Source organism: Ctenopharyngodon idella, chromosome 14 (genome assembly GCF_019924925.1).
Source record: "Ctenopharyngodon idella isolate HZGC_01 chromosome 14, HZGC01, whole genome shotgun sequence".
NCBI classification, from domain to species: Eukaryota; Metazoa; Chordata; class Actinopteri; order Cypriniformes; family Xenocyprididae; genus Ctenopharyngodon; species Ctenopharyngodon idella.
In genome coordinates, this window is record NC_067233.1 from 10,361,069 (window position 1) to 10,383,090 (window position 22,022).

General features: G+C 36.9%; 3 protein-coding genes across 3 annotated transcripts; 2 read left to right on the top strand and 1 right to left on the bottom strand.

Moving 5' to 3' along the window:
* Positions 1–2,790: 2,790 nt before the first annotated feature.
* fosl1a (FOS like 1, AP-1 transcription factor subunit a) lies at positions 2,791–8,595 on the top strand. Its single transcript, XM_051860675.1, has 4 exons — positions 2,791–3,320; positions 4,209–4,466; positions 5,648–5,755; positions 5,853–8,595. Exons 1-4 carry the CDS (start codon positions 3,189–3,191, stop codon positions 6,426–6,428), a joined length of 1,074 nt encoding a protein of 357 aa, XP_051716635.1. The 5' UTR covers positions 2,791–3,188; the 3' UTR covers positions 6,429–8,595.
* An 845-nt stretch (positions 8,596–9,440) lies between these two features.
* Positions 9,441–13,149, bottom strand: ccdc85b (coiled-coil domain containing 85B). The gene is made up of 2 exons (XM_051860677.1): positions 12,238–13,149; positions 9,441–12,129 (listed from the first exon to the last, which is right to left on the bottom strand). The coding sequence occupies exon 2, from the start codon at positions 11,966–11,968 to the stop codon at positions 11,366–11,368; it is 603 nt and encodes a 200-aa protein (XP_051716637.1). The 5' UTR covers positions 11,969–12,129; positions 12,238–13,149; the 3' UTR covers positions 9,441–11,365.
* Positions 13,150–15,069: 1,920 nt separating this feature from the next.
* fibpa (fibroblast growth factor (acidic) intracellular binding protein a) lies at positions 15,070–20,026 on the top strand. The gene is made up of 11 exons (XM_051859945.1): positions 15,070–15,337; positions 15,607–15,720; positions 15,827–16,025; positions 16,127–16,253; positions 16,375–16,475; positions 17,659–17,792; positions 18,092–18,200; positions 18,350–18,413; positions 18,496–18,582; positions 18,665–18,762; positions 19,698–20,026. The coding sequence occupies exons 2-11, from the start codon at positions 15,636–15,638 to the stop codon at positions 19,765–19,767; spliced, it is 1,074 nt and encodes a 357-aa protein (XP_051715905.1). The 5' UTR covers positions 15,070–15,337; positions 15,607–15,635; the 3' UTR covers positions 19,768–20,026.
* Positions 20,027–22,022: the final 1,996 nt, after the last annotated feature.

The window sequence follows — 22,022 nt, forward strand, 5'->3', positions numbered from 1 at the left end:
CACCACCAGAAAAAATCTTCAACCTAAGCGATTAGAGTCTCCACACTAATATGTTGCATCTAATGTCAGCATCAGACTAGTAATAATATACTAGCTGGCTATGTAGCTAATCTGAAAGATGACTAACAAAACATGTCGGATTAATCTTGAATGCGAAACCAAAATGATTACAAATATATTTATCTTAATGTGGATACAAACGATTGTTAGTCACGTTTAAACTAAGTTTGAAATATTGTTTTTTAAATAAGTTCTCATGTTAGCTTATACTCACAGATACGCCTTCACCCTTACACCCGCCTCGCTTTGCTTCTCATTGGCTGATGAGAAATGTGCCTGCGTGGCAGAGATGTAAAACATCACAATTTCATTGGTTAGAATGACGGTTGCGTGGACTGAAGGTCTTACATTTTGATTGGCTATAGACAAGGCAATCAAAAAGGTAGTAGCGGAACGCAGTACCTAGGCAACCGACAGGAAAATACATTTAAACACCAAGGTTGCAAATTTGGGCTAAATTAAACTCACTCAGTAGGGGGTAGCTATAAGCTAGGATCAAATGTTGGTCTGTTATTGATAAAATAGTTTATTAAACATATTTAAAAGTTTTCATAACAAATACATCAGATTTGTGCTTCTAATGCTTAAAAAAAGATTCATGTTATATGAAATTGGTGACATTTAATTGTTAGTATTCTCATAAAAGGTTTAAATTACAACTTTATAAAAACTTTTTTAGAGGGAACAATTGAAATTAAACCAATATTTGACTGATTTGGACATAAGGAGAGAGATTATCTTAAAGATATAACCTCCACAGAGTTTTCCTTTTTAATGATTCGCTGTTTTTGTGCAGTCATTAAGTTGAGACACCCCAAAATATTCGTTGTAATAGGCCAAAACAATTCACTAATGTAGAATCTTTTATGGCTTTTCTTTTCATTAAATGCATGTCTATCATATTACAGCTAAAGTCAATTACTGTGAAAATGGAAATCATTTAAAACATTCTTAATAATTACACCTAAGTGTGTGATAATAATAAGCTTATTATCTGGTACAAATTATGGTATAAAGCTAGAGTAGTAACATTTTTGTGATAAATGAAAGAATAGAAACATATTTGGTTGGATACGTGTAATAACCAGCATTGGGGAGTGCCATTAATTTCTTAGTGTCCAGAACTTCAACATACGTAAATTGTTTGCATCAGTACCAAGCCTTGGGTAATAGCACATCCTATCTCACTGGTTAAGAGGCACCTTGCCTGCATGTTGAGGCATGTTGCAAAGAGTTGCAAAAGGGGTGTGTCATCACTGCATTCCATTCTGCTGAGGTCATAATTCACATAATGAGGCACTAACACTCTGGTTACAACCAGATCTCACCAGAAGAAATCTGAAATATAGTATCTCAAAATACCTTTTAAAAAAATAAGGGGGTGGGGCAACAAATCAAAAGTAGGACAAAAGGAACAGTGACATCATCCCAAAGGAAGTCAGTTATTCCTCAAACACAGAGAGGACATTAGATATGATATCTCCTCCAGCCATGTGGTTTCATTTTTACAAACATTGTTTCCTCTTAGACAAACAGATCAGTGTACAGAACAGTCCAAAAATGAGTCATAATTATGCTGTAAATTATGCTGAAATACGTCGAAATATTTAACAAAACAATTGTATTTGAATGGTAATAAAATTAATAAGATAAAAAGATATGCCATATTATTTCATACTATGAATTTTATTTGACCTACTCACAAAAAACCCCCCAAAAAACAAAACAAAACATATTTATATAGAAATTGGCACTGTAAAAAAGAAAGTATGATTAACTTAACTAGGCCAAAAATGCCACCAAATGTAATAAAAATAACCGTAGCACATATTAAAATGCCTCTTGGAATAATTTTTGGTGTACTTGGTGATGATTTTGTTTTATAGGTTACAGTCATAATTGTTTGGATTTAGAATTATTTCAGATGATTGACTCAGTTGAACAATTTAACGTAAATGGCCGTATTCATGTTTTTGATATAATTAGGAAAAAATTACTCTCGTACGCCAAAATATTTTTTCTGACCCTGAACACTGAACACTGTAACAGGAAATTGGGCTGAAAGCAGCTTACCTAAAAAGTGATTGTAAAATATTTGTGCTCAAAATACACCAGATTGCAGGTCTACAGTGAACTGCCCAACCATTTGTGGTTTTCAAGAGAAGGAAAGGTCAGGAATTAAGATTTCACTGCCTGACACCATGAATCATTTTCCTTTTACTGCTGCAAGGATGATTCAGCTAAATGGTGAAAAGCAGTGAAAATTGTTTCATGAAACTTCATTCATTCATAGCATCCATTCACTGTATGGTGCTTTAATGTGGTCCCCCCACAGGAACGTGCTGAAACCTCAATGTACACACACGTCTTCACTTGTGGAAAACCAGCCTCTGTCTTAATATACACTCATCGGAAGAGTACGTGAACTGCTTGGTGTGACCAATTAAATGAGGACCACACAATGCTTACTAAGTGTTAACATTGCTTACTAAGTGTTAACAATGCTAGTACATGGGGGGGGGAATCTGATTAGATGTTTAGACTAAAAACTAAATAATAAATGACGAAAGTTGTTGTAAAAAGCTCAAGTTTCGATTTAGAGTTACCATTATTGTGAGAGAGCGCCTATCACTAGCTCAAACAGAAGGAGTTCCCGGAAAAATCCATATATGGTTATATACGTAATATTCCATGTGACCATACGTCATTCAGAAGACAGGCAGCACCATTTCCCGTAAGTTGGGAGGGACGAAGCTGTACGGCTCTTGATCACTTATTTATATTCTCGTGAACATTCGGAACCACCAGTCTGGCAGAAAAACAGAACTGTATTTTAGATATTCTAAAGCTTTATTTTTTTACATTTTATCCCATCGCTGCCAGCAATATGAACATTGTGAACGTTTGACAGAAACATCTAAACTCCCCCAGGTGTATCGTAGTGGATTCTACCGCTTTCCCGCAATAAGGTGGATTTTTAACTTGCTTTTGAATTTCGCGTGAACTGTCAGTGATATAAGTAGGAGGAACCTTTTTGGGAAGCAGACCCAGAAAAGAAAGCAGCAAAACAGAGTTTCACAGATTTAGTCAACAGTTTCTTTTGGATTACTGAAGAGTCAACGGCATACATGTACAACTACGGAAACCTGGGCAGAGGAATCGATCGGACCTTCCCAGATAGCGCCTCTGGACCAGGCTCGAGCTCTGCTTCTCTCTCTACAACTACTGTCACATCTCAACAACAACAACAACAACAACAGGTAAGCGTCTTTTATCTAATATCTAACAAGATCATATGTTATACTCTTTTAAGATTTCAAAACATTTTCAATTAACATTTCACCAAGTATATATAATAATTGAGTTCCATTTTCATTGTTCATTAAAGATAATTACCTCAGTGATATTTTAAAACTAACATATAATTTACTTATCGTACTTAAAATGCTTAACATATTATTTATTTTAATTGGAAATTAGTTGTAATTCATATTCATAAAGAAGTCTGACAAGTTAGAAATGTCATGAAAAATTAAATTCTATACGGTTTAAATATCTTCTCTGTGGACCCACAGAGAAGATATTTAAAGCTGGATCATATGTTATACTCTTTTCGGAATTTAAGCTTTCAAAACGTTTTCAGTTAATATTTCACCAAAGATATGTAATAATTGAGTTCCAATTTCATTGTTCATTAAAGATAATTACCTCGGTGATATTTTAAAACTAACATATCATTTACTTATTATACTTAAAATGCTTAACATATTATTATTTCGTTTATTCGAAATTAGTTGTAATTCATATTCATGAAGTAGTCTGACATGTTAGAAATGTCATGAAAAATTAAATTCTATAGTACGTTTTAAATATCTTCTCTGTGGACCAGTATAACATATGATCCAGTACATTAAAGTCCCCTGGTTTTAATGGTATTGACCAAATAAGAGCAGACAGTGGTGAAGTAATGAAAACCTAAGATTTTATGAATGCGATTGCCTATTCAGGTTGGTGTTTATATCTGGGTGTTTCTGCAAATACAACAACAATGGGTTTTTGAGTCATAAGATATAATAAAGTCTCCTCCCTAAATCTGTCAATGCCTTGGTAACTGATAATATATTGTCTGTGTCTCTTGTATTTTAAAGCACAAGTACTCTGTGGCAGGATCCAGTCAGTTTGTGCCCAGTCTCAACACTATAACTTCAAACCAGGACCTTCAATGGATGCTTCAGCCCTCCCTTCTGGGCACCCCGGGGCCATCCAGGGCACTTCGACCATCTTACCCACTGCCACCAAGGATCCCATCTATGAATCCTCAATTTTCTCAATCCCATTTATCCCGGCCAGGTGTTATTAGAGCAGCTACAGCTGTTGGCAGCTCAACAAGAAGACATGATGAACATGTAAGTTTAATTTATTAGCTGTCAGTCTGTCTATGTGATGAGGTTGTGATGAGTCATGATGGCAGACTGTGACAGCATGGTTTGTCACCATGTTCACCTGTCATCCTCTCAATTTTTGTCCGTGGTCTTAGCCAAAACCAAAACCAGCCATGCGTGTAATTCAAAAGAGGAGACAGTCCGAAATCAAAGCGTGGAAGACACAGAATGTGTAATATCCTGTTGTGACTCTGTAGTGTGTACGTGTGACCTGTGGACGTGTTTGCTAATACATACGGGGTGTGAATCTCATTTGGGCTTATTGAAGAGTGTGAACTACGTATTCAGCTGTAAATGTTAATTCTGTATGTTCAAATAAGACTCTTATATACAATATGCTATTTACAAGATAGCATTTACCCCGGATGAATCGCAGAGATGCTCATTCAGTATTAACTCATGAAATCCTTATTGACTCACGCATCCAAGTCTTGAGTATGGCAGGGTGAGAGTAAAATAATGAGACAGGAAATGGGATATCATGTGATTCACTGGAGTAATAATATATGACTCATTCCTGAGTCACTAGGGTGTTTGCAGGTGATTCATCAATACAAAGGCAGGAAACTGCATATGATGCCCACAAAAGAAAGAGAACGAGAAATTAATTAACAGAATATAAATGGATTCATAATAGAGTCTTGACAGATAAAAATTGCCATATTGCCTCAGAATGTAAGGTAGTCAATGATTCTTTTGATATGAAATTAAAAATCTCATCCCCTAGATGGCAGTATTTCCACAAGTTTAACAACTATTAAAATTGAGTTGACCATAGTTCCAATTAGACAAAGTAATTTTTATTTCCAAAATATATTTATTGCCAATTGTTTTAGATGTAGAACCATACAATAAAATAAGGACAAAAAAAAAGAAAAACATAAGAACATCACCCCCACCCCCAAAAGTTTTTTTTATACAAATCGACTATACATTTCCATACACCACCATTCATAGCCATCCATTATACAATTTAACTGTTACCAAAGTTTTATAATTATATTTTTCTTATTTTATATATTACTATTATCAATTATTATTTGTTTTCCTTTTTTTCCATTTCTTATCTGTGTACAATGTCAAACTACCTCATGAATATGAATTATATACATATTTCTTACATTTGCTTTACTTTCTCACTCCAGCTATCCCCTGAGGAACTTGAGCGGCGTAGAATTAGAAGGGAACGTAACAAAATGGCTGCTGCCAAGTGCAGGAATCGTCGACGCGAACTGACTGACACGCTGCAAAATGTACGTTTATTTTGCTCCATTTGACATGTTTCCTTTCAAATGAAATTTCTTTGTATGGCTTGGACCCAAACTGAACGTTTAAACTTTTTTTTTACAGGAAACTGACCAGTTAGAGGATGAAAAATCACGTCTGCAGAAGGAGATCGCAGAGCTTCAGAAGCAAAAAGAAAAGCTTGAGTTGGTCCTTGAGGCCCATAGACCCATTTGCAAAGTCCAGGACTCGGACTCGGACTCCGACTCAAACAATGACCTCCCAACACTAAGTGGAATCAAGATTGAGCCTGCGGACCCTGATCTTCCTGGACCCTCAGGAGAATTTAAGAGTCAAACCAAGCCTAATAAACCCAAGCCCAAAATTACCATCCCACCTCCAGCTTCAGCCTCCTCTGTTACCAGCGTAGCTCTAGAATCAGAGTCTCTTCATACTCCTGTCGTCATCTCCACTCCATCTCTGACTCCCTTTTCTGCCAGCCTGGTCTTCTGTTACCCCTCTTCTTCAGTGGATACCAGCTCAGCGACTTCATCCCAAGCCCCTAGTCTCGCCGCCTCTCAACACGCTACCAGCCAGTCTTCTCGTAACCCTCAGCCGTGTGGTGTCGCTCATCGCCGCAGCAGCAGCAGCGGGGATCAGTCAGATCACTCTCTCAATTCACCAACTATCCTCACCCTTTGATTTCTCACCTGCTGTGAGGGAAAAGTGTTTATGACTTCCAAAAGTGTCCTTACTACTACATGCAAACAAGCATAAGCAAGTACTGCATGTGTTATGCTTTTACCTGTGTATTCTGTTTACCTTTATTAATAGCAATTATCTAGTCACTTGAATGCATTATAAGAATACAGAAGCACATGTTAAAGGTGATGGGTGTAACATTTTTGACATTGAAATGCTTTCTCCTGTCCCAGCTTAATGAGGAGCTTAACACAACTATGCCATTCGATGGCTGATTAGTAATACTGGCTAAACCATGGGCATGAATTGGCGCGGACTGTCTCTTTGTCCAACCAATGACAGACCTATGACAGTCTTTATTTTTGCCATTTGAGTTGGTGACGCTAGTGATGCAGAAATTACACACTTCACCTTTATGTATGTGTAGTGCAAAATGAACAGTAACTTTTATATGAAGTAGACTGAAATCATCACAGCACACACACGTGTTGTAGTTGTCTTAAGTACCAAATTCGATACCAAATGAGCGCTGTAAACACCTCTGATTGGCCATTGTGTTCATGCACTCAATATATATGTCTGTGATTGGCTACAATGATCAGCCCACGGGAGCGTTTGAAAGCACACTGAAGTGTTTGAATTCGAAAGCGATTTGAAAGCAGAAGCAGGAGAGTTTGAAAGCAGGCATTTATCAGCGAAACAACGCTCCCGTGTGTATCTGTGTAAGCGCTCAGTCTATTTACAACATGTTTTTGAAGCGTTGATCATTGTAGCCAATCACAGACATAACTGATGAGCGTGTGAACACAATGGCCAATCAGAGGTGTTTACAAATCTGCTCAAAATTTCACTACAGACTTGGTACCGAAGTCGGTACTGTAATATATATATATATATATATATATATATAAACATTGAAAAGAAAACTGACTGACATTTAAGCCCATAACGTTTGACTGCAGTGGCATTAATAATAGTATTATTGATATTCATTTATTTTAACTACACATTTAGTATATCGTTGATGGTACTGTCACAGTTAAATATCTGGCCTACTAACAAGTTTAGAGGTTGCTGTGGGAGTTTGAGAGTTAGTGAGCACAATGTACATTGCTCACCATTATGCCCTTCAGGAAACGATGTTTAAAGCAATTTTTAGAGTGTCTATTAAGTTATTTATTATTATGTTACCAACTTTAGAAATGTTATAGTTTCAATTGATGGATTTGAATTTATGTCAGTTTTACTGTCTTGCTATAGACGTTTGTGGATTTACACAGTGTACTGCTATCTCTTTGTCATGTCATTTTATGTTTTTAACCTAGATTTTAAGAAACATATTGTGATAATAACAGTGTGTGCTGAATAAGCTAGTTTTAAAGAAACTGAAGGGACGCAGCCTTACCTGGTTCTTTTCATACAATGTCTACAACACAACAACTCAACACTGAGAATGTACACTTCAATGACCGGCTCACTGTTACACTAGTTAAATTCTATTTTAACTTCACCGAACACTTCAGTGGTTACTCTACAGTGGTTTTTTCCCTACAAGTACAAAGGTGTGTGATTCACAGGCCAGTAGAAGTAAATTATTAAGATTTTATACTGTATTTAACACACTATGTTAGAATCTACTATCGCTTGACCACATATAGTTTTGTATTTATTTTTGAAAAAAAAAGATTTTTTAAAAATACTTTTTACTGGAAACATGTTGCATGCTGTTTAACATCTAATAAACGATTACTGAAAATATGTGCTGCTATTGGGAATAGTAAACAATGTTATGACTTCTGAGCTGTTTTGTAAAATAATAGAGTGCCTTGAAATTAGGAATTCCATTTATTCCTATTCTGTATGAAAAAAAATCAGTTGAAGTTGATATATGGCCCCTTCATAAGACTATTTGTAGCTGTAATGTTATTTCAGGGGGCACACAGATATATAAACAGTGAAGTAAATGTTTAGTAAGTTACATAATGGAAAGCAAGTCTCTCTCTGCACACAGGGGTATGAGGAGGGGTTGAGCACACTAGTTCAATGAGTCACAAACACATTTGCCTCTGAACTGAACCCAGTTGTTAAACACCCTTTTCTAACAAGTGTTGATCTTAATGTGATGTTTGAAAAATTAAACAAGAATTAAATTTCTACTCAGGACAAACTTTTTGTGTTTTTTTTGTCTGTCTGTGTCGTTATTGGTAAATTAATGTGCTCTGCATGACAAGTGTGCGAGGATATGCATGATGACACTCAAAAAAGATCCTTATCGCACTCTTAAAAAGTGTTTTTTACATCCATAGATGCAACTGAAGAAACATGTTAATTATCCAAATAACAAAAAGATGAAAAGTTCTTATAATCTGAAGAACCTTTTTCCACTATAAAGAACGGAAATGTTTCCATGGATCTTAAAGGTTCTTCATGGAACCATCAATGCTAATTAAGAACCTTTATTTTTAAGAGTGCAACTCATAGCCTGTGGTGACAATAAGAACTACATTAAACATTAAAAACTATTAAAGATGAACAGCCCGGAGGAACAAAATTGATAAAGTGAAAGAGCACGTAAGGTAAAAAAGGGCCAAGGCATCATAAACATACACAGAGCAAATTAAATAAACATGGCGACCCTATTTCCTCTGCACTGCGCCCTCTGTTTTCGCTCTGATTTCAAGTGAGTCACTTAGAGGGGACATATGATTGAGATAATGAAGAGTTTGTACTGAATGAACCAGCGTGCACATGTTCTGCTGAAAGGACCTCTGTATGCAAGTCACAGTGAATGTATTTCTGGCTATGGTGCTGCTGTGCAAACAACATGCCAAAAATAAACCAGTGAAACATCAATAAATTAAAGCCTGAGCTTCAGCATGACTAAGGCCTCATTAAGACACGACTGGGAAAATTTCATCCATGTAATTCAGAAGTCCTTTGTGGGCTATAATACAATATGTATATAATGTTTTTTTTCATGGAGATGAGGAAAAAAAAGACCAGAGCAGAACATGGTGTGTCAGTCAAGTGTATTTAAAGCTATCTCACTCACTATGAGCATAGCCTGAAACAAAGCAAATGCTAATCAATCAGAGAGCTGGGTCTTGTAGCTATAAAACTGAAGTCATTGAAATAATACTGATCATATTTGGAATAAAACCATGTACAACAGAACAATCCTATGTAGGAGGGTCTTGTAGTATGCAGCAAATACAACAAAAATGACTATAATTATAACAATATCTAGCACAATAATTTTAAAACTACATGTCTGTCAATGTTTTCTCCTCCAAACATGAAATTAAGCATGTATTAATTAAAGTCTTGTCAAAGCAATAACTGAACACAAAAAGCTTTGTACAGTACAGCTGTGAAGTTAAAGTGGGGTTAATGCAAAAGAAAGTTAATTTTGGATTCAGTGCAGAGCACAGCAACACCGTTTAGTGGAGCACACGTCACTACATCTAGTGAATTATACTGTCCAGTTCAAAATAAACAAGAAATAACAATCTCATACTGTAGAAAAGTGGTCTAGTAACATGTGCATTTCCAGTGAATAAATCTTGGGCCTCTGCGATACAGCCATATTATGTCACAAAAAATCTGATCTGCTTACAAAGGAGGCCTTGCTTTGCACAATCATTTGATACTACCATTTCCTCTCCATTCTTGAAAATGATTCAGTGCTTTTTGTAAATGATCTCAAACAGATCATTATAGTATATGGCTCTATTAATCAGTAAAAATGTGAATCTCCAAAGATTGACGATTCATTGCAGCCCTGTCATAGTGCATTGTAGGAGAAACATCAGCCCGTGAACAGATCAGTGCGCAGTAAAACCTGGAAAAAGTTAGCAGTTTCTCGCAATGTTGTTTAAAATGTCAACCCCAAAACTATTTGCCCCTATCTACAACCCATGTAAGAGATGAAAGGAAACATTCCAGCAACACTTCGAAAAAAACATACATTCAAATAATGCTACTAATACGATAAATAGGCCTGCAGGAAAATTTGAAGCTTCTGAAACATGGTGGATGGTTTCTAGAAAGTTCAAGCCGGTAGGCCATCTTAGACCAGATGGTCATATAATTTTAAGGTGGTCCAGGACTAGCTTAGACCAGCTAGAAATCAGCCACCATGTATCAAAAACACAGCTACCAGTTTAATGGGGAAAGTGATGAATCATTCTCATTCATTCCTGTATGACTTTCTTTCTTCTGCAGAGCAAAAGAAAATATCCTGGAAAAATGCACATGTTTTTGTCAATACAAGGGATTCCCAAACTTTCTTTGTCAGCCAAAAAATGTCTTATTTAAAATAATATAATCATTTTAAATAATTTAATCATTAGCTTTTCATCCACTCATGAACCCCTTGCAGTTCCCTCACAAACCCCCAGTTTGTGAAGCCTGGTCCATACGATGAAAGTCAATGGGGTCCAATTCGGTATTGGACACCTTTGACTTTTATTTTATGGCTAAAAACAGTTCTTCAAAATATCTTCATTTGTGTTCTGCAGAAGAAAAGTCATACAGGTTTGGAAAGACATTAGGGTAAGTAAATAAAGGCAGATTTTTCATTTCTGTTTCATAAACTATTCCTTTAAGCTGGATTTTCCAGCAGGAGGACAGGTTTTGAAAGAAAAGGCTGTCACTTTAAAGCTTAAAAATAATTCTATTTTGCCTGGCACCCAATAATTTCCCTCAAGTTTTAAAGGTCTGCCAACTATAAAATGTTAATCAATTAAATATAGAGAAACTGTCCTTATGGCATCAAAAAGCCCATCAGTAAACTAGCCTACTTTATAAGTCTCGGTCTATTTCCACCAAAATCTGAGATGTCATTGTCAGAAAATGTAAACTACTTTTGTAGGCATAAAAAGTCTGTCTCAGCATCAAGAGAGAAGGTTAAAGTAATATGGCTCTGCTCCTCTCCTTCAGTCATCTGGTGAACACACCAAGTGCAGCTGGTCTGGACTGCCAACACTCCCGGTGCTGGAGCTCCCGTCACCCACATCCCGGGCCACCATACACGGTATGTTGAGATCCGTGGAGCCACCCGGGCTTGAATCACTTCTGCTCACACACTCTTCCTCAAGCACCAAACAAAGTTCCTTCAGATCCAGATTCTCCTTCACCAGACCGTCCTGCATCCGCTCCAGGTCGGCGAGCTTCTTGAGGTATCCGCCAAGGTCCTCGCGCATCACTTTGGCAGCATGATGGCCGAATAGTTGCCACTCACGTGCGAGCTTCTTCACCTTCAGACGGTCATCATCCAGAAAGCAGCATAAATCCCGAAGTTCCTGGTTCTCCTCTTGCAGCCGCTGGTTGATGACTTTGAGTTCCCTGATTTCAAGCAGATGTCCCTGCAGTTGTTTATTGACCTCCTTGATTAATCGGCCGCGCTGTATGAGAGCGGACATCTTATCCGATTCTTCTTTGCGGAGTCGATTCACCAGCTCTTCCTTAGAACAAGTCAGCAAGTCTTCGTCGGACATCTTTGACAGCTCCCGGTTCAATATTTCACTGTCGCTCCCCATATTGTACACAAATGATCACCATCAATTGATATTACTGCGGTTAAACCATAAAATAAGTCTTACGAGGCACATGAGATGTCTGTCGCTGTAAATGGATCGCAACATTCCTCACCCAGGCACGAAGAAAACGGCCATTTCCTCTTCGGTCCGCTATTTATAACCTATAATAAGGGGAAATCACAGTTTTTATATGTAAACAGGCGTTTTGGGCTATGTTTAACGATTAAAACAGCAAACCATACTGATTGTAAGACACTAAACAGGCCTACCTCTCTCCTCGGTGTTTTAAACCGTCATTGGCAGCATTAATTTCTCAGTATTTGGTTTCTGGGAAGCACCGAAGCACAATCGCGTTTGTTCCTGCTCCTCGGGATGGGATGAGAGGTCAACACAGAGGTTTAAGATAATCCCCGTGGAGCATCTCTTCTCTTCTGTATTATGAGAGATCACAATGTCCGTCCGCATCCGTCTCTCTCCGCCCAAAAGCTTCCACTCATTCCAGTGCAATCCACAGAATAACCATGTTATTATTTACTGCCTAAACAGCCAAGAAATCCAATGGCTAGCGTTCCTAAAACGCCTTGTAAATATGAAAAATAAATAAATAAATAAGAGTCGAAATGTAGGACAGGCTGGGCACACTAGTGCTGCATGCGATTGGTCGGTTTTTACACTAGAAATAAGACGGATAATCCGAATCAACGACGTTGAAATGTATGGTAGCAGCCTGGGGGTTTACTTCGTGGTGATTCCTGAGGAATTCGTTGAGATGTTCCTTGAGATTACAGTGTTTCCTTTGGTGGTGGTGGTGGTTGGAGAGGCAGTGATGTCTTCCCCCATCTCCTCCTCTCCTCCCCCTCTCCTCTTCACCCCCTCCTCTCTTCCCTTACCGTAAAAATCTGCACTGTATCCTGGCTAGGGATTGAGTTCCCCTCTCACAGCTGTTTCTAATGTCTAAAGCTTCATGATATTCTTATAACACACTGAAGATACATTTCAAAGGCTATTAGTACATTTATGTTGAATTATCTCTAGATGAGGTGTTCCCACTGCAGAGATGAGACTGCATACACACGGGACACATTCACAAAACTAACGGAAAGGGTGACAAAAGCTTTTTCTCTGCTTTAAGCCATGGTATTTAGCCACATCCTTCCTCCCTGCTCTCCAGCACAATTGCTAGCACGAGGACATAACAATGTGGGTGTTAACCAGGGCCAGGGGTGAGAGGGGGGTAGCTGGAGTGAGAATGGAAACAGGCCACAGTTTCGGATAAACCAGCGGGAGGGGTGAACAAAGGCATGCAAGACAATGGGGGAGAGGTGCAGAATAATAAGGCCATGTCAAAAATACACATGTGCTCCTTTGGTGGATTCAATTAATTAATTGCAGTTTGGAAGCAAGGGAAATTTTTAGATTAGATTTATGTTGCCTAAACTGCTGTGAAAACGTGTACACATTTAACATTATTGTAATGAAATTATCTGATAATACTCTGGTAATGATGGTATGGTTACGTACTTGGATATGAATAAAAAAAATCAGGGTAATACTTTATTTTACAGTGTCATTGTTGCACGTTACATGTAGTTATAGTAATAACTAAATACATGCACTTAACCCTAAACCAAACCCTCATCCTAACTCTAAACCTATAGTAAGTACATGCAGTTAATTATTATTACTCAGTACTTAAATGTATAATTACACTGTAATACTGACACCTTAAAATAAAGTGTAGCCAAAGTCAGTTACACTATTTTAAAGTGTCCATGTTACAGTCTAATTATACATTTAAGTACTGAGTAATAATAATTAACTAGGCCTACATGTACTGTAAAAAATAAATCTGTGAAATAACAGAAAAGGTACTAGCAGCTCATTACCCGGACATTATCCAGTAATTTTATGGACATTTCCGTCAACCCTAAAACACAGCGCAATGAGGTGCAAAATTCTAAATAGAGGTAAAACACCTGTAAAAAATAAATACGGAAAATTCTGTTAAATAAATACAGTACATTGTGCCCTTTTTTATGGATTTTTTTTAGAGTGTAGGGTTAGGATGAGGGTTTGGTTAAGGGTTAATTGCATGTAATTATGCATAATTTATAGTTATTACTACAGTAACTACATGTAACGTGTAACAATGACACTAAAATAAATTTATATTATTATTATTATTATTATGAAACACTATAAAATAAAGCACAGTCTAATCTTCTTCTTGGAAATGTAAATTATTTGAAACTTGTAAACACTCCTGATATCCATCATGGTTAATGTTTTAAAATTCTTCTGTGCTTTTACTATTTTTATAATCCCACTTTTTGTTCTAGCTTGTACTATTAAATGTTTGAAACTTTGTATTGGCACTCATTTTAAGTGTGGATTACTGGCTCCTTACCTGCTCTACTACCTGAAGTTGTCTCCTGTGGATTCTCAGTCCTGAGATCTCATATTCCTCCAGCGTTCTCCTAGTAGACTCTCCAATTACCTACCTGTGTTTCCTCACCTGTTCCCCGCTCCACTACTCACCTGGTACAACCATTCAAGAAGTGTGTGCTCTCCAGTCTCCACTCACCGGTCATTGTCTCATCCCAAACTACATAGTGAAAGGAAAGGACATTGTTATTCACTATTCATTATTCACAGACTTCGCTATCACCCACCTGCTTCACCTGTGCATTCCATCTGTTCAAATACCTGTTTGGGTTTGATGATAATCCTGTTTCTGAGTCTATATTCCATTACAATATTAAAAAGTCACATTATATCGTATAAAATCATCTTATAAATGTTATTTCCCTGCACCACGTTAATGTAATATTCACAATTCTAAAAATAGGCCTACATTTTAAAATGTTCAGGGATTTAGTGACTAGGCAATGTGAAAATTGTTTTCCACACAGATACTTTGCATCCTGACATCTATATTTTTTAATTTCAAAGTTTCAGCATTCCTATTTAAACATATTAAAGTCACAAATAGCACTATTTGAGTATAAGACATGGTTTAGTTAATGGCGAGCTCACATTCATTCATAAACAGTTGTGATAACCCGAATCTACAGTCACGTGAATGTGACGTAAAATGAATGCGACGCACACCCGGAAGTAGTCACAACGGTGTGCTGTTGCTATGGATGAAGCGTAGTCGCACGATGTGACAGCTGGTGTTTGGTAAACATAAATGTGATTGTTACCACTTGTGGTAATTATTTCTAAACGGTGTACATTAGTACGTATCCGATAAGCTTATGTTTTCGAGCGAGTAAATGTTGAAAGGAACAAAAGAGCTAATGTTGTGACATCTGAATGTGATTAAACACCGCCTGACGCGTTAATACGAATACGTTTGTGTGCCTGGTAAGTCCACTTACGATATTTGGAATATACAATATAATGTAGCATGTCTGAACTGTGTGGTGTGTTAAATTGTGTTATGGAGAAGTTAATGATTAGTTAATGGCTGTAACTTCAGTTCTGATTAAGAAACAGTTACTGTCAGTCTTGTTTTTTTGACTTGCCAGAAGAGTGAGACTATCTAATACCAGTTTATCCTTGCACTAAGACACTTTAGATGTTAAAAGCATCTTTTTGGTGTTAACTTACCATGACCACGTGACTCTGTACAGCTGAAACGCATACATTGGCCGATGTCAAGATGTCTGTGGAGCTGGATGTATTTGTTGGAAACACCACCATTATGGACAAAGAGGTGTATCAACTGTGGTTGAATGGATATACAGGTAAAGTATAATGCGTGACATTATGAACTACTGTAATACCTGCTTAGAAAGTTATGTATTATATATTTTGTTATGTTTGTTTATAACAATGTGTTTGCCTTCATAGTGAATGATGCAGTGACGGTGCGGATAGAAGGAGGTGTAATGGAGGAGTGTGAGGCGAGTGCAGAAGTGCTGCTCAGTGACACCATGGACCAGTACAGAACTTTCCAGATGTGTGAGAGACTTTTACACCACCCAGCTAAACTAGCCAATCAGCTTCTGTTTCAGATACCGCCAGACCGACAAGCCATGCTCATTGAACGGTATGCGCTGATTTGTGTCTCGCCAATTTAAATAGTTTTATTTATTAAATAATTTTTATATTATACAGTTAAAAACTACATTTATTCACATTTTCTTCTAGGTATTATGCTTTTGATGATTTGTTTGTTCGAGAAGTCCTGGGAAAAAAACTCTCCAAAGGAACAAAAAAAGACCTCGATGATGTTAGCACGAAGACAGGCATTACACTGAAGAGCTGCAGAAGACAGGTAGGCGGAGTGACTCCATTTTAAACTATACATTTCTCATTGGTAGCTAAGATGTATGCTTGGATACTTTTCTAAGAGCCCTTAGAAAATAAAATAATTATATCTATCTCCTCAAATATAGTTTGACAACTTCAAGCGAGTGTTCAAAGTGGTGGAAGAACTCAAGGGCCCCCTTGTGGAAAACATACGGCAACACTTTCTGCTACCTGATCAATTAGCGAGGTGAGAAAGAAATGAACATTTGCTTAAATTACTTAAATTAGTTTCGGTAACACATTACAGTAAGGTTTCATTTGTTAACAGTAGTTAATGCGTTAACTAACATGAACTAACAATGAGCAATATATTCTTAGAGCATTTATTAATGTTTGTTAAAGTGATAGTTCACCCAAAAATGAAAATTCTGCCATCATTTACTCAGTCGCATGTTGTTTCAAACCTGTATGAGTTTTTTTCTTCTGTTGAACACAAAAGAAGATATTATGAATAATGTTGTAACCAGACAGTTGATGTTAGCCATTGACTTACATAGTTTTTTCCCACTATGGAAGTCAATTGCTATCGTCAACTGTTTGGTTACCAAAATTCTCAAAGTTTGGAATGACACGAAGGTGAGTAATAGATGACAGAATTTTCATTTTTGGTTGAACTGTCCCTTTAATGTTAGTGTTCATGTCAGTTCACAGTGCATTAACTAATATTAAGAGAAACACTTTTGATCTTAAAAAATATTTGTAAATGTTGAGATTAACATTAAAGGGTTAGTTCACCCAAAAATGAAAATAATGTCATTTATTACTCACCCTTATGCCGTTCCACACCCGTAAGACCTTCGTTCATCTTCGGAACACAAATTAAGATATTTTTGATTAAATCCGATGGCTCAGTGAGGCCTGCATAGCCAGCAATGACATTTGTTGAACAGGAAGCGAGAGAGAGAGAGAGAGGAAATGTCATTGCTGGCTATGCAGGCCACACTGAGCCATCGGATTTCAACAAAAATATCTTAATTTGCGTTCCGAAGATTAACGAAGGTCTTACGGGTGTGGAACGGCATGAGGGTGAGTAATAAATGACATTATTTTCATTTTTGCAGTGAACTAACACTTAAACTAAGATTAATAAATGCTGTAGAAGTATTGTGCATTGTTAGTTCAAAATATTATTGTAAAGTGTTACTGAAGTTTCTTTCTAAACCTTTTTATTCAAAAAGCTCAGAAAATGAGAAACAAATGGAGAGTAGTTAAAGCACATTTAGGAATGATTATTATAAAGCCATTTATTCTTTCAGTGATATATTCATTGAAAATGTGCGGATGCCAGTTCCCATGAACAGTTGCTTCAGTGCTGATTTGGTGCTTTTTCACTTTCTCTTGCTAAACGATCTTGCCAATTCCTCCTCCAGAGACTATGCTGCAATAGTGTTCTTTGCCAATAATCGTTTTGAGACGGGGAAGAAAAAGTTGCAGTATCTAACCTTCCAAGACTTTGCCTTCTGTGCTGGGCAGCTCATCAACAACTGGACTCTAGGAGCTGTGGGTAAGACCAGTTACACAGCTCTTACACAGCCAACTGCAACACTTGAAATTGGTCAGTCGTGGCATTCAGTGTTCAAATATTATTGTATAATGGCTGCTAAATGTGCTGACTGCACATTATCCCTTACATAAATAACCTAATGTTTAATTTGACATCTGTATGTTATCGAGTATCTAGTCTGAGATTATTAATGGGCATCTTCAGTCTGAACACTTGTGTAGTGTAGAAAAACACAGATGAAATTCTCTCCTTTTTTGTCTTTGTCTGTACTCTCAAAATCCACCATCTCTCTCCATTAGATAACATGATGGAGGACATGGATGTAGATCTGGATAAGGAATTCCTTCAAGACCTCAAAGACCTCAAAATTCTAATCACAGACAAGGATCTCTTAGACCAACACAAAAGGTGTGTGTTCAGCACTGTGTGTGAGTGAGAGATTTAGACGGCGAGAAGAGATATGCGGGTCTGAGGAGGGCTGTTGTCAATGTTCAAATGTTGCATGGTTACTCCCTCTGTCTCTGCCTTCTGAATAATGAAACCTCTCATCCACTCAGTTTAGTGTGCACTGCTCTGCGGGGTAAAACTAATGTCTTCAACGAGATGGAAGCCAATTTTAAGGTAAGAGGATTGGTTTGTCATGTGTTTCTTGTGAAATAAATGCTTTTCTTCATTATTTTTTTTACATGATCTTCTGCTGTAGAATCTCTCAAGGGGCCTTATAAATATAGCTGCCAAATTAATCAACGCAAAAGATGTTCGCGATTTCTTCATTGACCTTGTTGAAAAGGTATTTTTTTTATTTAATAAAAACATCAGATCTGAAGTACTCAAATTTTTCACAAAGCATTAATTCTTTGTTCTTTTCACAGTTTATTGAACCTTGTCGATCAGACAAATGGACATTAGTAGACGTGAACCTCTACCTTACTCATTATACTAACTCAGCACATATCCTTGACACCTTCAAGTAAGTGTCACTATGGCTGTTGTATAATGTGTATGGTGATTTTCTGGACAGTTGCTTCATATGGAGGTCTTTGTTCAGGGGAAATTCTCTTTGCAGCCAGTGGGGGTCACTGTATCTTATGCACATTGTTTTATTTGTAGTCACCTTTGTTTCCTGTCTAGTCATTTATGTGGTTTAACCACTTTGGAATGTGGTTTTCTGTTTATTCAAACCAAATCACAACACCCCGAATCACTTGGAAAATATGTGTTTATCCTGAACTACACTACTCTTCAAATGTTTGGGGTTGGTAATATTTGTAATGTTTTTGAAAAAAGTAACTTATGCTCACTGAGGCTGCAGTTATTTGATCAAAAATACAGTAAAACAGTAATATTATGAAATATTATTACAATTTATTTATTTCTTATGCTTCTTTTATAACTTTTAATATATTTTAAAATGTAATTTATTCCTGTGATGGCAAAGCTGAGATTTCAGCATCATTACTCCACTCTTCAGTGTCACATGATCCTTCAGAAATCATTCTAATATGCTGATTTGCTGCACAACAAACATTTCATATTATTATCAATGTTGAAAACTGTTGTGCTGCTTAATATTTTTGAGGAAACTGATACATTTTTAGGATTATTTGATGAATAGAAAGTTCAAAAGAAAAGCATTTATTTGAAACGTATTGTTTTCTTGTAACAGCATAAAAGTCTCAACTTCTGATTTTAATGCATTCTTTCTCAAAAAAAGTATTAATTTAATAAAAAAACATACTGATGGTCTGATCCCAAACTTTTGATTGGTAGTGTATATGAAGAGAATTCAAAGTGAACTTTTCAAATGTACTAACAAAACCAAGCTCTTATAAGACCAAGTACAATAAAAATGTATTTTGTGAAACATTTTTAAATTTCTCTCCCTGATTTTTTTTTTTTTCTCAGGCATCATGCCGTCTGGACCAGGTACATGGGAGTTATCAAGAGTTGCATCCTTAGAATGTACCACGAGTAAAGAATCTCCATTTACACTCCCTCCCTTCATAAGAACTCATCTACATGCAGTCTAGCATCTGATGAATTTATGGCCTAATGATTGATTTTCCCCTGTTTGTCATCATCTTTCTTTAATCTTTTCCCAAATATGTCCCCCCGCACCCCCACCATCTGTCCATCTCTTTACCTCCCTCTCCTTCTATCCCTTCTTCATTCTTTCACCCCTTGGCCTCCAGAACTGTATGACTTGTAAATAAACACAGCATGATTTCCACAGACACTGTCTGCATTGTGTTTTCATTAACTCTGCTTTGTAAGTTTCCCTTTTAGCAAACTGACTGAAAACAAAACAAAAACTCAAAACATGGTACATTTGGTAATGATGGAGGTTCAGAATGAAATTATGCACTGATCATACTTGATTTGATTGACATAATTTTGGGGTCCTAATGATAATTAACATGCAAACAGTCCAAAGGATGTTGTGGTTTGAGCCCTTATGGTCCATAAACTCCTGACCCCTCTGGCTTGACCAGAATAAGTGGGCGCATGGTGCACTGATGGGTGTGAGGTCTGTGTGTGGGCCTATTGGGGGCCGGGAAAGCAGTAGGGGGCCACAATTTGTCAGGTCTTGGTGGCACAGTGAATGTGTGTGTTTTTGCAATAATGGTATGTAATGACAGCTGTCAGCCCTACCACATTACTCTACAGGTTTTTTTGGTACAAGACTAATGGCAAACAGATTTGTTTGCCCTTTTGTCATTTGCAGAGCAAAACAATGTTTATTCCTTTGTATAATTTGATAAAGCTTGAATGTAAGGCTTCCAACATCAGCAATGCGCAACTGATTTTGTGACTTGACACAACTGAGTTAGGTACAATGTATAATAATTTCTTTATTTACATGTATGTAAAGCCTCAAATCAAATCGTGTAATGCTGACATATATGAATACAAATACTGTACTAACATACTGTTCTTACTATTACTGCCAAATAGAGTAGTATGTTAGTGTGGTCTTCTGAATCCAGCCATATTTATTCTTAAGGAAATGGGAAGTTTTAGTATTAGTGGGCGGGACATTCTTATTCTAGACTGTACAAAAAGAACTGTATATTTTCAAGTTCTCTCAATGATTCTTGAATTTGTTTGTTAACTAAATGTAAAATGCCTCATTCTGCCAATAAATTTAAGGCAACTACAGGTACAACTACATTCCTGGGCAGAAAAAAAAAAGAAAAGAAAAAAGGGCCAAGCCAAAAATGGCAAAAAATTTTGTGGTCTTTTAATGGACTTTAATGGACCGTTTTAATCACAAATCACTGGTCAGGAAATTAGCAAGAATTGCAGAAATACTGTAGATAAAGCAACTTGGCACAGAATAGCCTTCCCCAACTTCCCCAGACATCTTTTTACAGGAAGAAGAGTCAGTGTTGTTCCATTCAATGTTAATGGCTTCAAACAGTTTATGAGATGTTGAAAAATGTCTCCCAGTTAGTTTGAGTTTAATATTAGACCCAATATTCACTATAGGGTTCAAATCTGGACTCTGACCAGGCCAAAACATGAGCCTGATGGTCTTGGTTTTCTTAGCAATCTGTTTAGATAACAACATTTAATTTGTGGGAAGCAAGCCCTTCTGCAATATTCTCCTGTACTCCAAAGCATTAAATGACTTTTCACAGTGAAGTTGCTCACCAATACCAGCAGCTAAAAGGCTCCCCACTCAATTAATGACAGCTTTTCCTCCATGCATTTATTATTATATTTCTCAGCAGATTTTTGAAGACACGGCTCTGGAGCATCACCATGCAACTCGTGTTTCATTTTGATTCATCACTCCACACACAACTTTCCATATTCTAACATAACATAAATGTAAAAAGAGGAGCTCTTAACATCACAATCCAACACATAACTAACAATAATAACAAAACAACAACAAAAAGTTAAAGTCAGTTAAAGGCAGCAACAGCAATATTCCAAAAATATTATGTTTATGTGGTTACAAGTGAATCTGATTTCTTTGGTATTTGTGACTCCAAATTTGTGTATATATGCCAAAAGTGAATTTTGTCAATGTTGTAGTAGAGTACATTAGCATATAGATAAACCTAGTCTTCAAGCCACAAACTCCAATGTTTAATTCATTCTCTGTTGTTTGAGTTTGTGAAATAAAAGTGCATGAGCGAGTCTTTCCGTTGCTTCTCATTTCTACTTATATCAGCCTGCGAGCACCTCCAGTTTCAATATTTAGACACTGCAAAAAAAAGC